At 44.5% G+C, this 27,680-nt stretch overlaps 1 protein-coding gene across 1 annotated transcript in view; it reads right to left on the bottom strand.

The window, feature by feature from the left end:
• LOC124799211 overlaps positions 1–14,159 on the bottom strand; it is a 774,857-nt gene extending 760,698 nt beyond the window's left edge. Inside the window, exon 1 of the mRNA XM_047262747.1 lies at positions 13,849–14,159. Within this exon, the coding sequence (XP_047118703.1) occupies positions 13,849–13,953 (105 nt within the window). The 5' untranslated portion in view covers positions 13,954–14,159. The remainder of the gene's footprint in view (positions 1–13,848) is intronic.
• Between the last annotated feature and the right edge of the window lie 13,521 nt (positions 14,160–27,680).

Raw genomic sequence — 27,680 nt, 5'->3', positions numbered from 1 at the left:
TCTTGGAATCCAGCAGAGTCCTTGACCTATCGACCTTACACACGCCTAGATGCGTGGCTCGCATAACTGTCATTTTCACCGCCGTCACAATGACATCTCCACTGTAGCCTCTTTCCTGCAGTACTTGTTTATTTTCCTGTCTCTTCCACTAATTTTCAACATGCATTTCGAGATTTCTCGCTGAGCAGCCCGCACTGTTTGAAAGGCTTTCACATTAAAAATCCATGGCTCACTGCCGCCAGTTAAAACTGCACACAAAAAGATTTAATGTGCGTTTTCCTTTTCAGATACATCTAAGGATTAGTTCCGAAAACAATGTTGTTTAACATAGGTACACTAGGCCCCTTTTTATTCTCCTATTTCTTTTCCAGTTTATCATGCCGTTGTCTTCAAATATAAAACTCATTAGTGTTTGTGACGTCATTGCAAATTTATACTATTTTCACAGCCCTATGAATGTAGTCCAAATACGTTTCGTTATTATGTGTTCTTACTGCATATTCTCAGTTTAAGCATGTGAAAACTTCCTTCATATCTACTAAAAATAGTTTTTGTGATAGGAAATATGTTTTCTCTCTTTTGAATTTATCATTGTCCTCGTGAAGTCTGATAGAAGTTTTATCAATGATCTATGCATTCTTCGGTAGATTAACATAGATGAATGAGTACCCTGCTTCACGAGGGTCGTTAGTGCAGATTTTGCTAATATCGACTAAAACGATACCTGAGAATACATAATTCCCCTAAAAATGGTAATTTACCTTCAGTGCTCCATTCTATAATTCTGTCTTCTTGCAAATAATCAGTTACTGCACGTGTGTTTCTAAAGTTGGTTTCTTCCTTCGTTTGAGTGCAGTGTTGGGTAGTCATAGATCTTGTTATCAGTTATTGGTTTGAATCAACTGGAATCACCATCACCCATGAATGTACCACAGCGAACCCACATGGTTCTTGAGAACGCTGAAGGATCACACTTTCCATTCCTCCAGTCGATCCCTCATTTGTTTTCTAACAGTTACGTTCGTACAGTTGTTTCTTTCATTATTGGTATCCACTTTTGCCCATCCGTGGCAATGTTTTGACAATACTTCAACATCAAGGACCTTCCCGGTATCAATAATTCCGGCAGCTGCACAAGAATTTATAAACTGATGGCCCATTTCCTGCAATGATCCGTCAGATGTCATGCAAATGTCGTTGTTACCATCATTTTCTTCAGTTGCTTCGACTGCTGCAGATTTCATTGATTGTTCTGCAATTACTTTCACTATTTCTGTCAAGCATCTACGTATCTTGAAACATCAGTAGGGTTGCATGACAGCTCCATAATAGCGCACAAATTTTCCAGCCCAAGGGACTTTACTGACGCATCTCAGCAAATAGAAATATCTGACAGTCTGAAAAAAGCTGTTTTTACATTTTTCAGATATCCAAAACTATTTCTTACTCACCCAGCTCGAAAAAGAGACTTCCGAACTAACAACTAAACCTTTTCTTTTGAAGACATTTTCAGAAATGATCTCTCCACCACACATATTACAATATTAAACATTTTTAGCACACATAATCCTAATATTAAACTGATACCACTGGCACTGGTTTCACTGCACACTTCGTTACATTTCACAGGCTGCTTCATGCAAACGCCTCGTTCTCTGGATGTAAACTTCCAACAGGAAATGTTCTGTAGAATCTAATTCCCTTATTTCTTCTCTTTGGTAGAGTCAAAAAATGGTTCAAATGGCTCTGAGCACTATGGGATGTTTACAATAAACCAACATAAACCATCGCCTTCTAGAGCAGTTTCCGAGATATCGTGTCATATTGAACAGCTGCTCATGGAACCTACAGAAATTACTTGTGCAGTAAATTATTTCAAAATAAATTAGGAATACTTATAGTCATTCAAAATGAACAAAACGTAAATCAAATTAAAGAGAAAACTCCAAACAAAAATTTTCCACAAAAATAAAACCAGACAGTTTATGTGCACACCACCTTTTGTACTCCCCTTAAAGGACTTCAGTGTAATAGAAAATGATGTAACTAAGAAGTCCCGCATTCTGTTGGTGGAACTAAGCTCATATTCATAGATATCAAAATACCAATAACACGCGAACAACCATTATACATACACGATTTTCCATGACACTTGGCGCGTCTTAAAGCTGTGACGTTAGATATGAGTGTGTCCTCCGAATTGGTTCCACTAGCTGATTGTATCTTACGTCGTGAAGTGCTGAGCATGGTTCTATTCGTACTCGATAGTCTAGTCTAAAATAGTTCAGCTGTTGCTGCCATTAGTTCATATAGGTGAAGAGCACACCAGACGATTTCATCTTCATAGCGATAATATCACACTTAAATAGACTTGACAAAATGAATTATAACAATATGATCTCTAACTACTGTGTCTTCGTTGGGAAATTGAATCAATGAAATTAGTGGCCTAAAAGTTCTATTTAATCTTTGTCCACGATAGTACTGTCTAGAGGACAGTGTGAAATAGCAAGCAACACCGTCACTGGGTGACCAACGCGCTTCACGGTAAAACGTATCCAGTCCAAAGTATAATTTTTTTTTTTTTTTTTTTTTTTGCATCTGCTGTACATAAACCAAAGTTGTTGCTGAATATTAGGTGAAGGATGGCTTTACACTCAGATTCAAGCAACGCTGGTCCATGTTGCATGGCATCCGCAAAATCCGTGCCACACTAAAGCGTTCCTGCAGATGGTAGTGGGGTTGGAAACAGTCGTTTGTTCACTGTTCACGGCTAATTTGTTCTGCATCTACATCTGGCGTATTCCGTAAGAAACCGTACCGTTGTCGGGGTTATACGAGTACAGTATGCAAATATTTTCCCCCTCACAGCCCCTCCCTCTATGCAAAGGCACTCGCGGTTAGCGAGTTGGTAGTAAGACTGATAGCACGTCTCTATGTAGGCCTGAATTTCTCTGCATTCTCATCAGTATACAGCGATGAGCCAAAACATTATGAACATCTGCATAACAGCGTATTGCTCCGCCTTTGGAAGGCAAGGCAGAAGCGATTCTGCGTGGCATGGATTTGACAAGTCCTTGATAAGTCCCCGGGGCTATGTGGCACCAGACGTCTTCGCGCAGGTCAAGCAACTTCTGAAAATTACGGGCCCGTAATATGTGAGCACGGAGCTGGAGCGTTATGGCATCCCATATGTGCTCCATCGGTTTCAGACGAGGGGATTATGATGGCAACGTGATTTCACTGTATTGCTCCTCATATAGCTGTCGAACAATTCTCGCTTTGTCACACAGGCAGTTGTCCTGGAAGATGCATTCAGCAAGAGGCATATATGAAGGGATGTAGATGGTCCGCAATGTGAATGTCTCCCAACAGCCCGTCTCCTTGGTGCGGTGCACTTTTCGAGCAGCCGTAGGGCACGGGAACATAGAGATGGGACTGTGGATCAATGGAAAAGTGTGGCCTTGTCGAATGAATCACGTATCTTGTTGCAGCATGCCGATGGATGTGTGTGGAAACACTGTCTCTGTTTTGCTATGCTAAACGTTCTATATACTTACTAGATTCTAGACGACATCTTTGTTGCCTCAGAGTCCCGAAACTGTGGTGTTTATGATGTAACATTACATAGAAAGAAGTCTGTTATAGCTGGAGGAACTTTTTGTTTTTACTTTCACATTTATATTTTCGTTCACCTTTTGAGTCAAAGACATCCACATAAGTATGACACTTTTTTAAATGCTGTTTAGTTTTTCTCTGCTAGATAGTACCTCAGTTTGTAACACAGCGCAAGTATGTAATATTTATCCACATGAGGATGGGGGTTTAAACCTTCGAAACGTGTTGTGTAAATAAACAGTGACTGGTAATAGTAAACTTGTGGTTTCGTTCGATATCAGTAACAGCCATGGTAAGACCCTACCAAGAATGTTAGCATTTAAAGGCATCAGTTGAGAAGACTCGTCTTGAGACATGAACGAATCGTCAATTTGGTAGCGGAGGGAAAGTGTGGAGGGTAAAATTTTTAGATCAAGTGATGAGTACAGTAAGTAGGCTCAAACGGATGTAGTTTGCAGTAATTCGGAGATGAAAAGTCGGGCATAGGATAGGGCAGCGTAGACAGTTGCACCAAACAAACCAGTCTTCGGATTGAGGACTACTACTACCCTGCTACCACACAATGATTCGGATTTTAATTGAGCTTCCGCTCAGTCCACTATTTCCTTACGGCCATCAATTGACAGCACGTGTTGTTCGGAACAGCACAGTTAGTAAATAATTTCTCCAATTTTACCGCCATCATTATGTATGTGGTAGAAATGAAGAAGATGTTAGACGTACTGTCTCATGGTTGACGTGCTCACAATAAAATAACGGTAGTGCGATGGCTCCATACAAATTCCCTTAATATCTGACACTTATGTGGTCACAAAATAAATGAATCTATTTTTTCGTAGCTTCCGACATTATTCTATTTTTTTGCTCCAACAGCTTTGCTCTCAACCGATACGAAGATTTTGTCAGTACTAGCTCATCGACGTAACGAAATACCAGCCACGCTTCTGTACATAACTCATTAGAGACGTATTTTCTTCGAGACAGCCTCACTGCGAGAAACTGACAGGTTCTCAGTGCCCGCCTAGTCTCGGAAAGCCTAGTTGGAAAAGATATCGAACAGGGGACTGAGGGCTCTGAAATATGAACGAGCAGATCCGCTGTGACAGCAAACCGCGGCTCGGTTTTAACATCGCGGAAGTTGGCGGGGGGAAGGACCGGCGCAAAGTTCGGAGCCGGCGGCATTCCTATGCTATCATCACGTGCGGGTTACTGATGGTTCAGACCTACATCCGAAGTCTGGAACTATTCATGTTGAAGTAAACCGTAGCTGTAAGCAGTATGCAGCAATAACAGGGTTACAAAGCGGAAAATACTTGTTGACATGTACCATTAACTACTGCTAACTAATGCTACAGTAGTATAAGCTATAAATTTCTCCATAACAAATAAAAAGAGTTAAGGAGAAACTACTCCCGTTGATGTCGGACGGATCACATGATCATCTGAGCACTGGTGGGAGAGGAAACTGGCGGTAACTTTTTGGAGGAAGCACTCCAGCATTGACATTAGGTGACTTAGTAAAAGTCCTACATTGATCAACCAAAGCATTATGACGACCTGCTTAACAGCTTGATTGTCCGTCTTTGGAACGAAGTACATCAGTAATTCTGGGTATCAGGGATCCCACAGTTTGTTGGTAGCTTTGTGAAGGTGTGTGGAATTAGGTGTCTACGCACATTTCATGTAATTCGCGTAAATAACGGGCTCCATAGGATCTACATCAGGCGAATCTGGTAGCTGATAAGCAACGTGAGTTCACTATAGTGCTCCTCAAACCACTGTAGCACGGTCCTGGCTTCGACACGCGGATAATTATACTGCTGAAAGATGACATCGCCGTCGGGGGAGAAATCAAGCATGAAGGGCTGCACGTAGTTCGCAGCTGTCAGCGTGTCTTCGATTACTACCACAGGTCCCACAGCGGCGAGCGCAGGAGAATCTCTTGCACGTCATTATACTGGTCCCACCAGCCTGCGTCCGTGGCGCGCTGCACGTTTCGAGCCGCCTTTCACCTCGATGACGACGTTCTGGAGACGACTAAGCGACTAAGTGCAGCAAAAATATGATTATCCCGAAGAGCCGACACGTTTCCACTGATCGACGATAGAATCCCGATGGTCCCGTGCCCACTACAATGGAAACTGACGATGCAGTTGGGTCAACATGTGAACACGTGTGAGTGGTCTGCTGCGGCGCTACATGTTCAACGATGCACAACGAACGGTGTGCTCTGAAACACTTGCGCCTGCACCAGCATAGTGCTCTTTCGGCAGAGGTTCCACGGATCAACATCTGGCCTACTTTACAGAGCAGACAAGCCTTCGAAACCACGTTCTGTGAAGAGTCGTAGACATCCAGCCATTTAGTGCCTAGTGGTATTTTGACTGTCCTACCATTTTCCGTAGATGCTGACGATCGTGGCACGTGAATATTCAAACAGCTTCCACGTTTCCGAGATACTCGTTCACAGGCTCTGCGTAATAATAATCTGCCCTTTGTCAGAGTCGCTTATCTCAGTGCATTCCCCCGTTTGCAGCCCATATCTTCGCTAGGGTGATCCCCCGTCCGTAACTGCTCCGCTTAACATAGCTTTTGTTACCGCGTCACGTGCCCGCAACGCCACCACGCGGCATCCACCGTCGCGGTGGGCAGTGGCTTAGCAGTGTAACTCGCCGAGGCGGTGAACTCTTCTTCTCTAATGAAACTATTTGCACTGTCAGTCGTGTAGTGCTTCGGAGGTTGTAGGATAAGGCAGGACGGCCGGGAACTCGGCCGTTGAACACAGAACTTGATACGGAAGAACTTTACAAAACTATACCTTTAAGAGAATAGATAATAGAATGATAGATGACGCTTCTTTTGTTTTCTGCAAAAGCTTTTCATCACATCGGCACCCAGGTAAAACAGCGAAGCAGTCCTAAATGCATTTTAATCGCAATGGCAAATAAATGAGTCCTGGCAGTTTGCATGAATTCTGCTGCAAAGAATCATTGTATTACATATTCATTCTTTCTGTTATCTGTGAGAAACATAATTACACTACTGGCCATTAAAATTGCTACGCCAAGAAAAACTGCAGATGATAAACGGGTATTCATTGGACAAATATATTATACAACAACTGACATGTGATTACATTTTCACGCAATTTGGGTGCATAGAGCCTGAAAAATCAGTACCCAGAACAACCACCTCTGGCCGTAATAACGTCCTTGATACGCCTGGGCATCGAGTCAAACAGAGCTTGGATGCCGTGTACAGGTACAGCTGCCCATGCAGCTTCAACACGCTATCACAGTTCATCGAGAGTAGTCACTGGTGTATTGTGACGAGCCAGTTGCTCGGCCACCATTGGCCAGACGTTTTCAGTTGGTGAAAGATCTGGAGAATGTGCTGGCCATGGCAGCAGTCAAACATTTTCTGTAGCCAGAAAGGCCCATACAGGATCTGCAACATTCGGTCGTGCATTATCCTGCCGAAATGTAGGGTTTCGCAGGGATCCAATGAAGGGTAGAACTACGGGTCGTAACACATCTGAAATGTAACGTCCACTGTTCAAAGTACCGTCAATGCGAACAAGAGGTGACCGAGACGTGTAACCAATGGCACCCCATACCATCACGCGGGGTGATACGCCAGTATGGCGATGACGAATACACGCTTCCGATGTGCGTTCACCGCGATGTCGCCAAACACGGATGCGACCATCATGATGCTGTAAACAGAACCTGGATTCACCCGAGAAAATGAAGTTTTGCCATTCGTGCACCCAGGTTCGTCGTTGAGTACACCATGGCAGGCGCTGCTGTCTGTGATGCAGCGTCAGGGGTAGCCGCAGCCACGGTCTCCAAGCTGATAGTCCATGCTGCTGCAAACGTCGTCGAACTGTTCGTGCAGATGGTTGTTGTCTTGCAAACGTCCCCGTGTGTTGCCTCAGGGATCGAGACGTGGCTGCACGATCCGTTACAGCCATGCGGATGAGATGCCTGTCATCTCGACTGCTAGTGATACGAGGCCGTTGGGGTCCAGCACGGCGTTCCGTATTACCCTCCTGAACCCACCGATTCCATATTTTCCTAACAGTCATTGGATCTCGACCAACGTGAGCAGCAATATCGCGATACGATAAACCGCAATAGCGATAGGCTACAACCCGACCTTTATCAAAGTCGGAAGCGTGATGGTACGCATTTCTCCTCCTTACACGAGGCATCACAACAACGTTTCACCAGGCAACGCCGGTCAGCTGCTGTTTGTGTATGAGAAATCTGTTGGAAACTTTCGTCATGTCAGCACGTTGTAGGTGTCGCCACCGGCGCCAACCTTGTGTGAATGCTATGAAAAGCTAATCATTTGCATATCACAGCATCTTCTTCCTGTCGGTTAAATTTCGCGTCTGTAGCACGTCATCTTCGTGGTGTAGCAATTTTAATGGTCAGTACTAGTGTACATAACTGCACATCTCATTGCAGTATCAAGTATCTGGAAATTAAGTGTGGATAGACGAATTGTGGTATATCATTAATCACAAAGCAATTCATTTTTTCTTTCCGTTACTGACCATCTTTGGGTTACGAGAATCAACTCAGCGATGGAGCTTGACCTTCTTACAGTGTTCGAGCGTTTTTGCAGTTGTTTCACTCCATTTCTCTGAGCAGTTGTTCATCCCGATAAATTTCTGCTGGAAATCTCAAACTGATTGTCTAAGTTTATGCTGGAAATCTCTGAAACTGATTGTCAAGTCCATAAACATGCTTGTATTCATTATTGTCGTCAGCATTTCTCTCTTGTGTCTAGGAAATGGTTAACGCTTTTTTTCTGGAGTTTCGATCAAACACACCAAATACAGGTTTGGTTGCTTCTGTTGTTTTCAGTTTCCTGTACAACGGGCTGCTGCTTTTTCTGATGCTACTTGCAACTTCATCTACGTTTTTGGAAATCATTTCTCGGCTGCTTAATCTGTGCTGCCCTACTGTTTGCCTAGCAGAAACATTTCTTGCGTTATTATCCTGCCTTTCTCTTCTTACTGTCGCTATTAATTCAGTAATGCCGCACGTTAATGAAAGTGCTAACCATCAGAAACGTCAATGAAGAGGTCCGGTAATTTTTGTAGCCATTCCAGTTGCCAGTAACTACTCTTTTTTTAAAAAATTTCTATAGGCACAGTGAAGATTTAAAGGCAACGACGAACAACCTAAGTGTGCCATAAGAAGTGAAACTTATTCCATTAAAACTGTATTGCACAAAACCGTGACGAGATACGGCAGTCGTAGCTACACTTTCATGACTGAATTGTACATTTGGCGTGAGCACAATTATTTTATTAATTTCCTGACACGTTTCGGTGGCTGGTTGTCTTCAGTATCACATGAAATTGTTGCAACGTATCGATGTTGTTACTAAAAATCATGCGTGGAAATTGTTCTCTTAGCTAGTTCAATGAACAGACTTCACGACAAGCCAAGCCAGATACCTGCAATGAGTGTTTCCGAAGTGTCGTGTGGTACCCAGCGAGATGACACGGAGACTAACGAACTGTATCCACATACGGGGGAATCGGGGTTCAAACCACCGTCTACTCCCGCAGATTTAACTTTGTGTTTCTGTAAAGCGATCACGACAGATGTTGAAACATCTTTTTCAAAGACACGTCCGATTCAGTGCCCTTACCCTTGTCCTAGACGATCTTATAACCCCTCTCTTATGACCCCTCTCCTGTGGCCTCGTCATAGCTGGAATGTTAAATGATAATATTACTTGACATTACGACAGAAGGAGCCGGTTAGTGCGTTAATTCCATTAGATTTTCATCCGAGAGGGGACACGTTCAAATACAATAAGCTTATGAGACATCTCTCGTAAATCTCTCTCAACAAAACGCCACATCACCAAAGACTCATTTTTATTTTACTATGAGCGTCCAACATAACAAGAAGTCGATGACGTTAAGACATAACGAGAGTCACAATGACGGAGAAATCCTTTTACTGTTGCGATTTTTTTTAGAATGTTGTTGCTTTTTCAAGTTCTTCGTAAGGAACTACACATTTTACGACTGTTTCCGGATTATCTCACTGAGATGTATTGCACGATACAGTCCCAATACTGAGCAAAGTCTATACGTTGGTAGTCGTCCAATAACACCTGCTGTTCTATGAGACGTAAAGTCCAGTTGGAGTTAAATAATCCTGAATGGTGGTCATTGGACCTTCTCACAAAAGCTACCCTGGCCACCGATCTGTTGTTAGACATTTCATTCTCAGCGGATGAAGCATTATGATGGCATTGCTTGAAATACTTTTTCGCAGAACAGTGGCTTGATGCTGTGCCACAGATGACAAGATCAGGCCTAAAGGTTACCGCCCGATATCGATTACGGGGCTTACTTCACGCTTTCTGGTTCGGTGGGAATTCCGGCAGGTCAGTGACTTCATCTGCTATGTTCCGTCCTTTTGATGTTAGCTCTGACGAAAATACAAGGGAATGTGAGAAAAGTGCGTTTAGTTATGTTGTTCAGTTATTTTCGTGCTCCGCTGGTGACATGCACAGTCAATCATTACGACGTGAGGCGTAACAGCTATTTCCCCCAACGCATGAATATGAATGCACTTCGTCGATTTGTGTGAGTACTGAATATTTAGATAACGTCAAGGATAGATAAAGCTTCATCCTGAACGTGTAGCTACAAACAAAACATATATTAAAACGTATCCAACGTGGCCGAAACGTTGGTTTTCTCCAGTAGTTGTTTTATACAGTATGACCTGATATCATTTCCAGAAAACTTTTATGTCGACGTATTCAAGAGTTTCGCTACAGAGCAGGAGAGACGATGACTGGAAATGAATCACGTTTGTTGCTGAAATTACTGTCATCGTCGCTCAGAATGTTTGATTCAATGACTTGGAGATGAAAAGTTTTGATGATTCTGCAGTTCTTCTTTCCTATTGCAAAATAACGTGAAAACTGAATAAGGAAAGTCTCCTTTCTATCAGTATAGCATTTACATATACTTCAAATGTTCACAATCTGCGTTTGTTTAATGACATAATTCGTAAGTGGGTAACTGCATTACAAGCCCGCATACAGTATGTCTAGTTGCTTATGAAGTCGCAACATGTTTGTTTCTTACGTTGTGACAACATTATACCAAGGCTAAACATAGAACAGCCTGTCGGCGAGATTCCACTGAACGTAATTGAATGGAAAATGTCGTACTATATTGCTTTCATACATACTACTTGATAATTGATAGAGCTGCTTATTACATGAGAACTCTGAGCGTACGTTACCTCCCTACGATTATTTTGGACAATATCCATGTGAGTTTCTACCCATTGCCATCTTCAATTCGCTTCGATTTGTTTGTGCAGTCAGGTCATCACATCACTGGTACGCGTATGTGTGAATATGAGGCCACTGTTCTCCAAATGACAGTAAGAAGAGACTGTGTAAACCAGGTTCTAGTGTCTCGCATCTTACAGCCCTCCCGTCTTCCTCGTTTCAATTGGACATCAGATTGTAATGTATATTACCTGTTGAAGTGAGATAACCTCACATAGATTAAGATCTTCATTACTTCCACTCTAACACGCCAATTAGAAAAGGAATGAAAACTACGTCTGTACATTGTCCATAAGCCGTAATTCTTCACAGCAGTTTGGTGACATTCTTCATAATTCGTATATACATTTTAAGTAATTCTATAGGATATGCTTTAGGCCTTAGTGCTCCACGTCTTGGTCAAAGTAACGCCCATACTGAGGCAGTCTGAGGACGGACATCCACAGTTAAAACTAAGCGCTATAGTGTTAGGTAAGGTAGAAATGATAGATATTGGCTGTTTATGGTGTGTGTCATATAAATAAATAGCTGCTCTGTGAATACACTGTAGTTAAGATTTCTCAGCGTGTCAATTAATAACATCCTGTTTGCCGGTATAACGCTGTTAAGGTGCATGTACAGTTGACAGTGACATGGCCTTGCGCCCGTAGGGTAGTATGTCAATTTGACTATCTAGAAATCGTTCAGAGGTTGTGATGATGAAACACAGTCAGCTAGAAGCTTTTTTAATGGGTTTTTGTATGTCCCAGGTGTAATACGGTAGAGCCATACCACTCAATACAGTTGCTCAGGGCGTGGTCGGAACAGTCTACCCGGCAGATATTTTGGCATTACGTTCATTTACCAATTTATCTCGATTCCATTGCCGCCTTATATGAAAAAATTACGCGTGAGGAGATATAACGCAGCTGAAGGTCACTGATGTATCATAGAGCACATCTAAAACTGTTTTCTTTAAATATCGGAATTTCGAATGTGAAGAAAATAGGAGTAATAACATCACTGAAACGATTTACATATTTAGATAACTGGTATGTTTACAGGGAAATTTCTGACTTACTTACGATGGACTTAAACGGTTTAATCGATTTCGTAGCCATGTTTGCGTTGTCGACGCGATTTCCTTTAAACGCTGTCGATGCACCCTTCGTTAATATAGAAGAGCGTAATTTTGAATGAAAAAAAAAGACTGAAATAACGTCAAATTATGATACACTTGCATTGCTTTCTTTTCTTGTAACTTAAACAATGCTTGTTATCTCTCGACACTGTTGTTTCACGATTCTATCGGTCAGATAACACTAGGTATTTAACATTCTGCTGTTAAAGTTTGAATTTTGCGCTAAATGACAAGAGTAAAAAGTCGGTGGAATCAGTAAGCTACGGCATACGAAACTCTGTGTGTGAAACATCGAGGTCGGTATGGGCGAGTCCAAGTTGCGTGTTCCTGACGCACTCTAGTCGCTATTTAACGATCACGCAGCTAAGGTAAGATCGGTGGGCATTCTCATCTCGCGGTCTTATTCGTGTCAAAATCTTCAGTGATATTAACGGAATTACCGAAAAAATGAGTTCTCCCATTCAAAAAATCCGATTTCTAAACTTAAAGGTAATATTTTGCATTTTTTTCCTGCTGACTGTACAACATTTTTTGCGTGCTTAAGAGCGACAGTAACCTTCATTCTTTCAGCTTAGGAAAAATACTCTTGTAAACTTGCATTTCACATATTTATCTCATCTTCTGCTGAAACGGAGGGTAAACAAAACTCAGCAGTTCTGTCTGTCTGTTATCTCACAAACTTCATTGTGAAGACAAATGTAAAATATTGTCCTTCGCAAAACATAAAATAGCAGTAGTTTCTGACGGGATAAGTAATGGAGCACAAGTGCGGTCAATATGTTATGCAAATATCTGGGAATTAGCAACGTGCGGGGCATAGAGAGGCACTATCTTATAAGCTTAGTTAGTGGGTGATGAAATTGTATACTCAGACTTGTTGACAGAACACTGAGGTACTGTAGTTTATTACGAAAAAAACTGGTGCGAAACATTTGCAGAGCCTATATTGAGGTACTGTTAAAATTTGTGGGATCCATGCAGGACTGAAGTAACAGAAGACGTCGAGCTAATTCGCAAAGCGTCGCAGATTGTTTGTCCAGTCGGAGATTGTAACGAAAACACTGAAAAGTGTCAGCTGGCACGACGCCTAGTTAGAAAATTTACACTGCAGGTCATCACGGCTTAGTCAACGAATATTCTTCAGCGTAGTGCTTATTGTACACGTGGAGATCTTCAAGGTGGAGTCAGAGACTTGGCGTCTTTTCGCGGTCCACCCGTGAACTGGTCCGATAAATGCTTTCGTTAGTAGAAAGCACCTCAGTACAGGACTGACGCAGGTATAGACATATTGCACCATTGGAGGTGCAAATGACGCGGGTGAGCACGGCAGAGAAGGGTCGGGGGCAGGCAGCGTGGGTCAGGTATGTTTGCAGTCGATCGGAAGCCTATCGCGGAGACGTGGACGCAAGCCAGCGGCAGGGCAGTAGGTGTGAGTGGGGGTGCTGTGAGCGGCCTGGGCCGACGTCCCAGCTTCAACAGGTAGGTGTGGCCCCTGGCGCCGCCCGCTGGGTCACTGCGGCTACCGAGCAAGGCCACGCCTGGGCACAGCCCACCCCCACCACCACCAACACCAATTACTCTTCGTCCTTACAGCCGTCGTCAACAGGTGCGAGAAATAATTTAAGAGTCGAAGATCAAAAACGATCGCGTTGTCTCGGGACGGGCGGTAATAACAGCTTGCGAAAAGGGGTGGTTTAAGAAAGAAAGAGAGAGAGAGAGAGAGAGAGAATACATGAACGGGAACGTCGCTAGGGCGGCCTCTTTACCTGAGTGGTGCTCGGAGCGACAGCAGGCTCTTCCAGGCTTTCTACCTCGTGGTCGGTGCGAGAAGTTGAAGAAACGATTGGCGCCACAGCCTCTCGAGATGTCATCGCTGGGTCTCCTAGCCTAGACCATGGCGGCGCCGCGGTCGGCGCTCGGGCGAGCTGTCTAGCGCACGACCATAGCTACGGAGTTGTGCGGCGCGGAAAATGTGAGACCGGAGTGTCGGTTTCGCCCGCAAAAGCGACGGGCGGCGGGGCCGAGCAGTGTGTGTGCAGCAGGTATCGCGCGATCTCCGGGCCGCACTGCGCGAAGACCGGCAGGCAGGCGCCCGGTTGGCGGTCGCGCGCGAGCCGGGAGCAGCCGTTCGTACCCGGGCGCGGCGCGGCTGAGCCGAGACGCGCGGACGGGGGCTCGCTGCCTCACTGGCGGCACGACCCGGCAAAAAATGTATGCAAAACACGGTCACTGCGGCAACGTGCAAGGTGGCTATGGCAATATCGGCGGGCGCAAAACACCTGGCGCCGCTTCGTAGGTGGTCGGCGGGCGTCGGCCGGCGCCGGCGACGCCCCGTATCGATCGCGGCGCCGGCTGGTAGCGGCGCGGGGAGCGGGGAGCGGGGGCGTCCTGGATGGAGGTCACCTCACCTCACCTCACCTCACCTCACCTCACCTAGCGCGCGCACGCACGCACGCACCGGGTCATAGGCGACGCTACCCGCCAAGGTGACTTCATTTCGCACTCATCCAGATAACTACTTCATTCGGATAATCGGAAATCCGGATAATACGAAAGTACAGCGACGCAAAATAAAAATCGCAACACCAAGAAGTTGTGCTACGTAAAAGAAAGTTGATGGGCGTGTTTCTATATCTCACTCACCGACTGGTTGGTTGGCTGATGTGGCGGAGGGACCAAACAGCGATCTCATCGGTCCCGTCGGATTAGGGAAGCATGTGGAAGGGAGTCGGCTGTGCTCCTTCAAAGGAATCATCCAGGCAGTTGCCTGAAGCGATTTAGGGAAGTCACGGAAAACCTAAATCAGGATGGTCGGACGGGAGTCTGAGCCGCCGTCCTCCCGAATGAGAGTCCAGTGTGCTAACCAGGGCGTCACCTGGCGCGGTCTGCACCTGAAAGATGTCTGTTCGGATTTCACCCCAGCCGCATAAGAGTGGCGCTGGTAGTGACCCTACGAGGACGCAAATCAGGCTGGCTTTGAAGACGCGCTGCAACGACGATGAGCGTTAGTGACCTTTGAGATTGAACGTGATGACTTGATGTTACGCAAGAATGCCTTCAAGGCGACAAAGACGCTATTGTCAACACCTCACTCAGTTTGAACGAGGTCTTGTCATACGGCATCGAGAAGCTGAATGTTCCTTCTGCGATACTGCACAAACATTTCGCAGGAATGTAGCCACTGTACAGTCATAAATTTACTTATCTAACATAATTCCATCCCTGAATCGCATTTCTCTGAGTTGTGGAATACACGTCTCTGCCAGCTATTCTCTCTTCATTATACACAACTTCTCCAGCCAAACATTTCCTTTACAATGCAGAATAAACGGCAGCCAGACGGTGCAAAACCCGACTTGAACCATTGTGGGTTTTACACTATCCTAATGAAGATTTTTGTTTTATTCCATGCCTTAGCTCACGTAGTTAGCCATCCAGTAGATCCGGAAGGCTTGCGTAGAGCTGGTCAGTTATTTTCAGATAACCATAAAAAAGTTTCGCTTGTATCTCAGAAAATGGCGGACTTCCCTTTTTTGTACAGGATCAGTACTTTCCACTCATGGCTATTTTGTTTTTAGTGTGAAGTGATGGTCCCAACTTCTCAACACGGTAACAAATAAGCGCAGAAAATGAATTGATTTCTTTTTGGAACGGAGTCCACCCTACTTGTTTCCGGAAATCAAAACAAACAGCTAATTTTTTATGTTGCTGATTATTTTATGGCTGCCTGTTTGTTCAAATGTTCAAATGTGTGTGAAATCTTATGGGTCTTAACTGCTAAGGTCATCAGTCCCTAAGCTTACACACTACTTAACCTAAATTATCCTAAGGACAAACACACACACACCCATGCCCGAGGGAGGACTCGAACCTCCGCCGGGACCAGCTTCACAGTCCATGACTGCAGCGCCATAGACTGCTCAGCTAATCTCGCGTGGCTGCACGTAATGACTTCAGTTATTATGTGTTGGATATTTTCCAATCTCTCCCTTCCCCTGCAGTTTTTACTCTCGACTCCTTCCACTCGTAGCACGCAAGTTACTTCCTGATGTCTTAACAAATGCCTCATCATACTCTCCCTTCCTCTTGCCATTGTTTTCCATGTGTTCCTTTCATCGCCGATTCCACAGAGAACTCATCACCATATATCAGTCCACCAAATTTCCAATATCTTTACAAAGCACGATACCTCGAACGCTTCGATTTTCCCATTGTCCATAAATGGCTTCCATATAATGCGCAGTGCTCCAAAACTACTTCTCGGAAATTTCTTCCTCACATGAAGGCTGATATTTGATAATAGTAGGCTTTTCTTGGCCAGGAATACCTTCTTTGCCTGTGCTAAGCCCCTTTTTATGTCCTCCTCGCTTCGTCCGTCAGGTGCTGTTTTGGTTCCAAAGTAGCAGACTTCCTTAACTTTGTTTAATTCATGGTCCCCAATTTTGATGTTAAATTCAAAGCAAATCTCATTTCCGTTTATCATTACTTTTGTCTTTCTTCATTTTACTCTCAACCGTTATTCTATACTCATTATATCGTTCATTCCATTTATCATGTCCTGTAATTCTTCTTCGGTTTCACTGAGGACTGTAATGTCATCAGCGCGTCTTATCATTGATATCTTTTCAACCCGAATTTTATCCAACTTCCTAACTTTTCTTTTCTTTTCTTTCCGCCATTGCTTCCTCAACGCATGGATTGAAGCGTAGAGGCGTGGAACTACGTCCCTGTCAAATCATTTTTAATCTGAATACTTTGTCCTTGGCCTTCCATCCTTACTGCTCGTAAGTCTTCAAAGCTCTCTTAAGCTCTCATTACTATACCAGAGCCCTTACGGCTTCCCTGTCGTGACGTATTACTTCCTCAGTCACGTCATCAGACACAGAGTATGTGACGTCATTTCAGTGATAAAAAAATTACGTGAAATTTGCGAAGAACTTGTCAGTATAGACCCACTTATGGGTATGAAGTTGCACCCCCTGTGGCCTGCATGCATGCACTAACTAGGTTGGGAAGGGTGCTGCACCCTCTCCTGAGGCAAGATTGCCCACAGCTCTGGGACTGGTGCCTGATGTTCTAGGTACTAGCGCTGCGACGGAGTTAACGCTCGAGAAGGTTCCACGTACGTTCTAGCTGGAACAGATACGGCAATCATGCTGGCCACAGTACTATCTCAACATCAAGCAGACAGTTCATAGACAGGGACGAACATTATCCTGTTGAAAAATGGTACCACGATACTATAGCACGAGAGGTAGAATATGAGGAGGACAGAGTATGTCCGTGACATATCGTCATGCCGTCGGAATTCCCTCAATCACTACCAGCAGTGCCCTGAAGTCATACTCGATGGCTCCCCACACCATGACTACTGTAGTGACACCACTTTGCCTTTCCAAAACATTGGAAGAATGGGAGACGTCACCAGGTCGCCGTCATACCGCCAACGACGGTGATCGGGGTGGAGCAGAACCGTGATTCATCGCTCGACACTTGCGGCACCAGTTGTCAGTAAGTCGTTCCTCGAGGTCACGGGACCAATCCAAACGCAGCCGATTGTGTTGTGATGTTACCGGCAGCCTACGCATCAGAAGGTAATTTCATAGTCCGGCTGCTGGTAGTCTTCGAATAATGGAGCAGGACAACATATAATGTTGCAGGGAGGTCAGATAACTTACGGGAATGTAGTCGGCTGACGTCGTCAACAACCCCTGATATCTCGACAGGAGCACACCTTGCCATTTTCAAGGCAAAACTGCAGCAAGTAAGTGCTGTGCAAGCGAATTTAAAACCTCCGTTTTTACAGAAACTTCGCATAGATGGCAGACACACACACACACACACACACACACACACACACACACACACACACACACACACACACACACATGCGCGCGCGCGCATTGGAAAGACTAGCGCCACCACGAACCAAAGATGACCGACGTCAGAAATTATCGTAATAATCTTGGAATTAATAACTATGTCAGTCTGTTTTTTGACAAGTGAGAGAGCAGGATTCCATGCAGATTCAAACAAAACCCATCATCTTCGTTCATAAGATTCATCATCATCAGTTATCTGCTATATTAGCAGGTCCTTTGCCTCTCCATTTTCTGCGATCCATTGCTTCCTTCTTAAGGCTGCTGTATGTTGTACCGTCCATCATGTCATCCAGTATCTGGAATCTCTTCCTTCCTCGCTTCCTTTTCCCTTCTACATAACCTTCTAAAACTGCTTTTATCAGTCCGTCATTCTTTCTTAATATATGCCCAATCCAATTTCTTTTTCTTCTCTTTATTACACCTAGTAACTGCCTTTTCTCTCCCACTCTTCTCAGTACCTCTTCATGTTTTACTCTGTCCATCCAACTTATTCCTTCCATCTTCCGCCATGTCCAGATCTCAAAAGCCTCCAGCCTTTCTCTGTCTTTTTTCCTCATAGTCCATGTTTCAGCGCCATATACACTCCTGGAAATGGAAAAAAGAACACACTGACACCGGTGTGTCAGACCCACCATACTTGCTCCGGACACTGCGAGAGGGCTGTACAAGCAATGATCACACGCACGGCACAGCTGACACACCAGGAACCGCGGTGTTGGCCGTCGAATGGCGCTAGCTGCGCAGCATTTGTGCACCGCCGCCGTCAGTGTCAGCCAGTTTGCCGTGGCATACGGAGCTCCATCGCAGTCTTTAACACTGGTAGCATGCCGCGACAGCGTGGACGTGAGCCGTATGTACAGTTGACGGACTTTGAGCGAGGGCGTATAGTGGACATGCGGGAGGCCGGGTGGACGTGCCGCCGAATTGCTCAACACGTGGGGCGTGAGGTCTCCACAGTACATCGATGTTGTCGCCAGTGGTCGGCGGAAGGTGCACGTGCCCGTCGACCTGGGACCGGACCGCAGCGACGCACGGATGCACGCCAAGACCGTAGGATCCTACGCAGTGCCGTAGGGGACTGCACCGCCACTTCCCAGCAAATTAGGGACACTGTTGCTCCTGGGGTATCGGCGAGGACCATTCGCAACCGTCTCCATGAAGCTGGGCTACGGTCCCGCACACCGTTAGGCCGTCTTCCGCTCACGCCCCAACATCGTGCAGCCCGCCTCCAGTGGTGTCGCGACAGGCGTGAATGGAGGGACGAATGAAGACGTGTCGTCTTCAGCGATGAGAGTCGCTTCTGCCTTGGTGCCAATGATGGTCGTATGCGTGTTTGGCGCCGTGCAGGTGAGCGCCACAATCAGGACTGCATACGACCGAGGCACACAGGGCCAACACCCGACATCATGATGTGGGGAGCGATCTCCTACACTGGCCGTACACCACTGGTGATCGTCGAGGGGACACTGAGTAGTGCACGGTACATCCAAACCGTCATCGAACCCATCGTTCTACCACTCCTAGACCGGGAAGGGAACTTGCTGTTCCAACAGGACAATGCACGTCCGCATGTACCCCGTGCCACCCATCGTGCTCTAGAAGGTGTAAGTCAACTACCCTGGCCAGCAAGATCTCCGGATCTGTCCCCCATTGAGCATGTTTGGGACTGGATGAAGCGCCGTCTCACGCGGTCTGCACGTCCAGCACGAACGCTGGTCAAACTGAGGCGCCAGGTGGAAATGGCATGGCAAGCCGTTCCACAGGACTACATCCAGCATCTCTACGATCGTCTCCATGGGAGAATAGCAGCCTGCATTGCTGCGAAAGGTGGATATACACTGTACTAGTGCCGACATTGTGCATGCTCTGTTGCCTGTGTCTATGTGCCTGTGGTTCTGTCAATGTGATCATGTGATGTATCTGACACCAGGAATGTGCCAATAAAGTTTCCCCTTCCTGGGACGATGAATTCACGGTGTTCTTATTTCAATTTCCAGGAGTGTAGCAGAACACTCCATACAAGACATTTTATGAGCCTCTTTCTGAGTTCTCTGTCCATACCGCTGCAGAAGATTCTCCTTTTCTTATAAAACGCCTCTTTTGCCATTGCTATCCTTGTTTTAATTTCTGTGGTGCACTTCCAGTCGGTGTCTATCCTGCTTCCAAGATACTTAAAATTTTGCACCTGTTCTAGTGTTTCTCCATTCAGCACAATTTTTATTTCCTTATTTCCTCCTATTGCCAATACTTTTGTTTTATTTGTGTTAATTTTCATTTCATATTTTTTTCCGTTAGTTGCAATGGTGTCCACCAAATCCTGTAATTCTTTTTCCCCTGTGGCTAGAAGGACCATGTCATCAGCAAATCTCAAGCATCCTACTCTTCTTCCTCCAATTTCTACTCCTTTGTCATCTAATGAGCATTGGTCAATCATATTTTCCAAGTACAGGTTGAAAAGAGTAGGTGATAAACAGCATCCTTGTCTTACTCCTTTCCCTAGTCTGATCCAGTTTGTACTTCCTCCTCTCATACGGTTACCTGCTAATTAAATTTCAACAACTACCTTAATAACACGATCACAGTAGCTGGAAGTGCATGCTAGAATCTCTGCGCTCTTACATTCCATACGATGACCGGTGTCGAGACAATATTCTGCAATGGTGGGTTTGCTCGGCTGTTGTAAGAGTGTGTGACGTTTATGCTCAGAACACCTGTCCTCCACAGTCCTGATAGTCTAACCAATGGATGACATGCGTCAACTGTAGGGATTACGGTATGCACCCGCCTTACGCAAATCAAGATTATCCTTTACGGAACCTAGAAGGACCCAGACCTTAGATGTGATCGAAGACTCGATATTATCATCACTCACTCGGTATACAGTTGACCGCTAGCGCAACGAAAGTGACTTGGAGATGGGCTAATTCAGCTGACAAACGCTCAGGGTCCGAGATGATATGGGCCCCGTGAACCAACGTACGAGACACCTCTTCACTCTGAGCCGGATGGTGACAACTGTCAGCCTGAAGATACAAATCAGAGTCAGTAGGCATCATACAAACAGCGTGTCTGAACGTATCATCCACTTTACTCCTGGCCAACACATCAAGGAAGGGAAGACAAAATTGTTGAGGCTTTCGTGGCCACTTGTTGACAAACTGCCTATTGGCTTCTGTCTCGGGTTCTTCGGCCGAAGAACCCGAGACAGAAGCCAATAGGCAGTTTGTCGAAGGGAAGACAGCCACTCTTTTCCTCCTTCATCGAGAAACGAATATTCCGGTGGATTGAATTCAGGTTTTCTAACACGTTGTTGGGATTCTCAACGCCATGAGGTCGAACAACAAATCCGTCGTCTACATAGCTAAAAAAACACGAAGGGTTTCAAAGCCGCACACTCCAAGGCACGTTCCTCGAACCTTCCATAAACAAATCGGCAATAACAGGTGACAACGGGCTTCCAATGGCAACTCCGTCCTTCTGTTTGCAGTTCTGGTCTTGAAAAAAAAAAGTAATAGAAAGTCAACGTATGTTTAAATAGGTTCGTTAATTCAGCCTCCTGAAGATATGTTTCTCCTCACAGGTGACCACCAAGAGTCTCAATTCTTACTGTACTGTTACCCCTAGGTTATATGACCTCCCTTAGGTTCACAAGGGAGTGTTTCCTCTTCGATCGAGAGTAACATTGGTGTTCAGACATGGTGTTGTTGTTGTGGTCTTCACTCCTGAGAATGGTTTGATGCAGCTCTCCATGCTACTCTATCCTGTGCAAGGTTCTTCATCTCCTAGTACCTACTGCAGCCTACATCCTTCTGAATCTGCTTAGTGTATTCATCTCTTGGTCTCCCTCTACGATTTTTACCCTCCACGCTGCCCTCCAATACTACATTGGTGATCCCTTGATGCCTCAGAACATGTCCTACCAACCGGTCCCTTCTTCTGGTCAAGTTGTGCCACTAACTTCTCTTCTCCCCAATCCTATTCAATACTTCCTCATTAGTTATGTGATCTACCCATCTAATCTTCAGCATTCTTCTGTAGCACCACATTTCGAAAGCTATTCTCTTCTTATCCAAACTATTTATCGTCCATGTTTCACTTCCATACATGGCTGCACTCCATACAAACACTTTCAGGAACGACTTCCTGACATTTAACGCTATACCCGATGTTAACAAACAAATTTTTCTTCTTCAGAAACGCTTTCCTTGCCATTGCCAGTCTACATTTTTTATCCTCTCTACTTCGACCATCATCAGTTATTTTGCTCCCCAAACAGCAAAGCTCCTTTACTACTTTAAGTGTCTCATTTCCTAATCTAATTCCCTCAACATCACCCGAGATAACTCGACTACATTCCATTATCCTTGTTTTGCTTTTTTTGATGTTCATCTTTTCGAAGTTTAATGTCAGTGAGTTGGCTTTAAACCATTTATTAATATCCATGAAAATATCATTAGCACATCTTTCTAGAACTACTCTCGACATAATATTTATTGCAATACTTGTGCCATCTGCAAACAAAACGAACTCTGCTTCTGGCAGTGTAACTGATGAGAGATCATTAATGTACACAAGAAAAAGCAATGGCCCTAAGATGGATCCTTGTGGGACACCACATGTAATTTCTTCCCATTCTGATGATGAGCGGTGACTTAATTCACTAGTCCCTTGCACTGACACTATTTGTTTCCTGTTGGCGAGGTATGACTTGAACCATTTTGACGCACTGCCTGTGACACCATAGAATTCTAATTTCTTTAAAAGGATGTTGTGGTTCACACAATCAAATGCATTTGACAAATCACAGAAAATACCTGCTGCTTGTAATTTGTTATGTAAGGAATGAAATACATCTCCACTGTGTGGTGTAAATAGCCTTCTCGATATCAGAACCCTTCAGAAATCCAAACTGTGTTCTTGATAATATGTTATTTGTGGTCAAATGGTTGAGAAGCTGCCTGTACATTACTTTTTCTAAAATTTTTGAGAATGCTGCCAAAAGCGAATTCGGTCTGTAGTTTGATGGTATCTCTATCCATTAACCATGGTCAGATGACGTTGTCTTAAACGATACAGGAAGGAAATCACAGCTGCAGTAACGAAACTGTCCTAAGGATTGGCACTTACTACATTGTGTAGTAGCTGCTTCAGACTTTGAACGTAAACGCTACTAGGAAATCAATGGCTGCGGCCGTGCCACAAGACGCCTCTGCTCGTGGCCTCCGTTGCGATCCGTCATTAGCTATTCTATTAAACTGGCAGATAGCTGCTACGGTATTTATTACATCGCTCCAGAGTGTGCGCCTGTGTAGGTCGTCCTGCACAGAAAACCTTTTTCCGTGTAGTCACTAACAGTTTGTCACTGCATAAATTATTTTTGCATCTACCACTAAATACATACTCCGCAAGCCACCGTACGGTGTATGGCGGAGGGCAACCTGTACCAATACTAGTCATTTCCTTTCCCGTTCAACCTGCAGATAGAGCGAGGGTAAAACGACAGTCTATATGCCTCCGTATGAGACGTAATTCCTCGTAGCTTCTCTTCGTAGTCCTTACACGAAATGAATGTTAGGTGCAGTAGAATCGTTCTGCACTCGGCTTCAAACGCCGGTTCTCTAAATTTCCTCAATAGTGTCCATCGAAGAAAACGTTGCTTACCTTCCAGGGATTCGCATTTGGGTTCCCGATGCAGCTCCGTAACCTTTGCGTGTTGCTCCACCCTACCGATCACAAATCTGGCAGCCCGCCTCTGAATTGCTTCGATGTCTTCCTTTAATCTGACACGTTACATATAGCAAACACACAAGCAATATTCAAGAATAAGTTGCACCAACGTCCTATATGCTGTGTCCTTTACAGGTGAATCCCTGTTTCCTCAAATTCTCCCAATAAACCGAGGTCGGTCGTTCGCCCTCCCTACCACAGTTGCCACATGCTCGCTTTGCAACGTTACGCCCAGACATTTAAACGACTTCACTGTATCCAGCAGGACGCTACTAATACTACAGCCGAAAGTTGTGTTTTTCTTTCCTAGTCCTCCATATTAACTTACATTTTTCAACATTTAGAGCTAGCTGCCATTCATCTTACCAACTAGAAATTCCTCTGTATGTCCGTGAGATGGTTACGGGACTCGGCTGTTCGATACGGGATGTCATATTAAATACCTTTCAGCCGTCTTGTTTCCAAGCTTTGTCGGTCAGGATCCTGAAGATGGCGTAGTAAAACGCTGAAACTGGCAGCCAAATAAAATAATCTGGGCAACTAGACGGCTAAAAGGTATTTAATTTGACATCTTTTAACTGGAAGTTTTGTGTAAGTCGACCTGTATCTTCTTACAGTCACTCAACTTCGATACCTTACCGCACACTACAGAATCATCAGCAAATAACGCAGGTTGCTGTCCACCCTGTAAGACAAATCATTTATGTATACAGAGAGCAACAGCGGCCCTATCACACTTGCGTGGAGCACTCCTGACGATACCCTTGTTTATGACGAACACTCACCGTCGAGGACAACATTGCGGGTTCTGTTACTTAAGAAGTCTTCGAGCCACCCACATATCTGGGAATGCTCCGCACGAGCAATCCTATTCAACACCTCATTAGTTATGTGATCTACCCATCTAATCTTCAGCATTCTTCTGTAGCACCACATTTCGAAATCCAAACTATTTATCGTCCATGTTTCACTTCCATACATGGCTGCACTCCATACAAATACTTTCAGCAACGACTCCCTGACAATTAACGCTATACTCGATGTTAACAAACAAATTTTTCTTCTTCAGAAAAGCTTTCCTTGCCATTGCCAGTCTACATTTTTTATCCTCTCTACTTCGACCATTATCAGTTATTTTGCTCCCCAAATAGCAAAGCTCCTTTACTACTTTAAGTGTCTCATATCCTGATCTAATTCCCTCAGCATCACCCGAGATAACTCGACTACATTCCATTATCCTCGTTTTGCTTTTGTTGATGTTCACCTTATACACTCCTTTCAAGACACTGTCCATTCCGTTCAACTGCTCTTCCAAGTCCTTTGCTGTCTCTGACAGAATTAAAATGTCATCGGCGAACCTCAAAGTTTTTATTTCTTCTCCATGGATTTTAATTCCTACTCCGAATTTTTCTTTTGTTTCCTTTACTGCTTGCTCAATATACAGATTGAATAGCATCGGGGAGAGGCTACAACCCTGTCTCACTCCCTTCCCAACCACTGCTTCCCTTTCATGTCCTTCGACTCTTATAACTGCCATCTGGTTTCTGTACAAATTGTAAATAGCCTTTCACTCCCTGTATTTTACTCCTGCCACCTTCAGAATTTGAAAGAGAGTATTCCAGTCAACATTGTCAAAAGTGTATACGTGTGATGTATAAAATATCTATGCTCCATTCATGTTGGTAAACAGTTCGCCGGGTGAGGCTAAGGGACAGTGAGTCTTGAGAAGTCGTGAGAAACGGACGATTTTGAGAAAGGTCGTGTTGTTGAACATTTTGAGACAGACTTATGTTGGAAAAGCTTATATTGGGGGAACTACTGATTGTTATGAAGATGGGCCGGCCGGAGTAGCCGAGCGGTTAAAGGCGCTACGGTCGCAGGTTCGAATCCTGCCTCGGGCATGGATGTGTGTGATGTGCTCAGGTTAGTTAGGTTTAAGTAGTTCTAAGTTATAGGGGACTTATGACCACAGCAGTTGAGTCCCATAGTGCTCAGAGCCATTTGAACCATTTGTTATGAAGATGATATTACGAAAATATATAATATGGAAAGCTTTAAACAGTTTCAGTTCTTACGTAGCATATTACAAACACAAGGACCCATTGTAGTAACAATTACAGCAAATGCAGAAGTTACTCCTAGACAACGAGCAAGCAACAACGAGTATTCAAGGTAAGGTAATTAAATTATTTCGAGTTCGTACTCTGAAATTACCTTCTCTTGTCAAATATTTAAGTCTCTTATGATCTTTTAATAGAGTGAAGAGACCGACGGGGACTTGTGGTCCTAGCCGGGCGCGGTGTTCTAGCGGTTCTCGGCGCTCAGTCCGGAACCGCGCGACTGCTACGGTCGCAGGTTCGAATCCTGCCTCGGGCATGGATGTGTGTGATGTCCTTAGGTTAGTTAGGTTTAAGTAGTTCTAAGTTATAGGGGACTGATGACCACAGATGTTAAGTCCCATAGTGCTCAGAGCCATTTGAACCATTTGAACTTGTGGTCCACTATTGAAACCAGGAAGACCACACAGATTTTTAAACACGCGTCACAATCTGATATAAAATAATTGATGATATTTAATATTTGTTCCCCGGACGAGAGAGGTACAATACAACGCATATATCATTTAAGACACACACGGATCTCTACAGTTTTTACCTGTCGTCATTTCCGCATTCTCTTTTGGCCCGGAAGTGCAACAGTCTTTGGATCTTTTCCACTCTTAATCAACTTACGAGGCACATAATTCTCCAGACCATGATTTAAAATCCGCTTAAACTTCGCCCATAACTTCTCTACGTCCATCATACTGGAACATGGTGATGGCAATTCATTGTCTAAGTGGGATGCTAACAACTGCTTATCTGCTCTTTCTAGCAGAAATACTCTGCTAGCCTTCTTTGTTCATTTATTAACGTTAATAACAAAAATTGCAATGGAGGCATCATGGTGGCTAATTCCTGTCTCTACTCTGACGCCATCGACTACGTCAGGCTTGTTTGTAGCTACAAGTTCTAAAATATTTCCATTGTGTATGGGATGTCGAGCTAGCTGCTCAAGATAGTTTTCGAAAAACGTTTTCAATGCAACTTCGTGAGACTGATTGTATCCCCTGCAATGAATCCCTATATGCCCAGGTCTGCACTCCGTAGGTTAAAGTTGCCTCCAAGTAGTGTTGAATGATCTGAGGATTTACACGCTACTGACCACAGACTTGCTTTGAATGACTCTAGAATCGCGCAGCGGAATTGGGTGGCTGGTAAAAAATCCGACAATTAACTCGGTTGTTATACGTGACCAGGTAACTGGTAACTTAATTGTCACACTCAAATTCGACGTCAATAGGGACAGTTCTTTTTGTGTCAACTGCAATGAACACTCCCCCCTCCTACACCCCGAGGCAGCTGCCTGAAGGCGGATGACCGTAGCCAGAATCGCATTCAGCTGTTCGCGAACTGTGGCCAGCTCCTCCTGCATCCGGACACAGCATGTACACATCCTACCCATCCTTGCAAGACTGAAGAAGTCAACTATAAAAGCACACAGAAACTTAGCCATGTAACTCGGTACCCTCCTGGCGTCTTACTAACGGACGATACGTCAATGAGCTGTGTAGCTGACTGTTCAGTAGAAGTGAAACTGCGCTACAAACTTCCTGAATGTACACTTCGAGTTAAAAAAAAAACACGAGATTAATCCTCTTATATAGAAAAAAACGCATGAAATTTAAGAAACATACTGCTCTGGAGAGATGTAACAGGCGACAGCTGGGGTTCCACTGATTTTGTTACTGATTTTCGGTAAGCGCCTTGTCGACAAAAAGCGAGTAAGAATATGTCATCAGTCACATAGTGATACACTGTGGTTTATCGTAAATGGCCGCAAAACAAATCTCCCAAACTTCTGACTACTAAGAAGGTAATCCGTGTAAGTAGTTAAATCAGAGTGAACCCACTTGTTATTACATTATTCTGCATCTAGTTCCCGCCAAA

Source organism: Schistocerca piceifrons, chromosome 5 (genome assembly GCF_021461385.2).
Source record: "Schistocerca piceifrons isolate TAMUIC-IGC-003096 chromosome 5, iqSchPice1.1, whole genome shotgun sequence".
Lineage (NCBI taxonomy): Eukaryota > Metazoa > Arthropoda > Insecta > Orthoptera > Acrididae > Schistocerca > Schistocerca piceifrons.
This window is presented reverse-complemented; position numbering and strand designations above follow the sequence as displayed.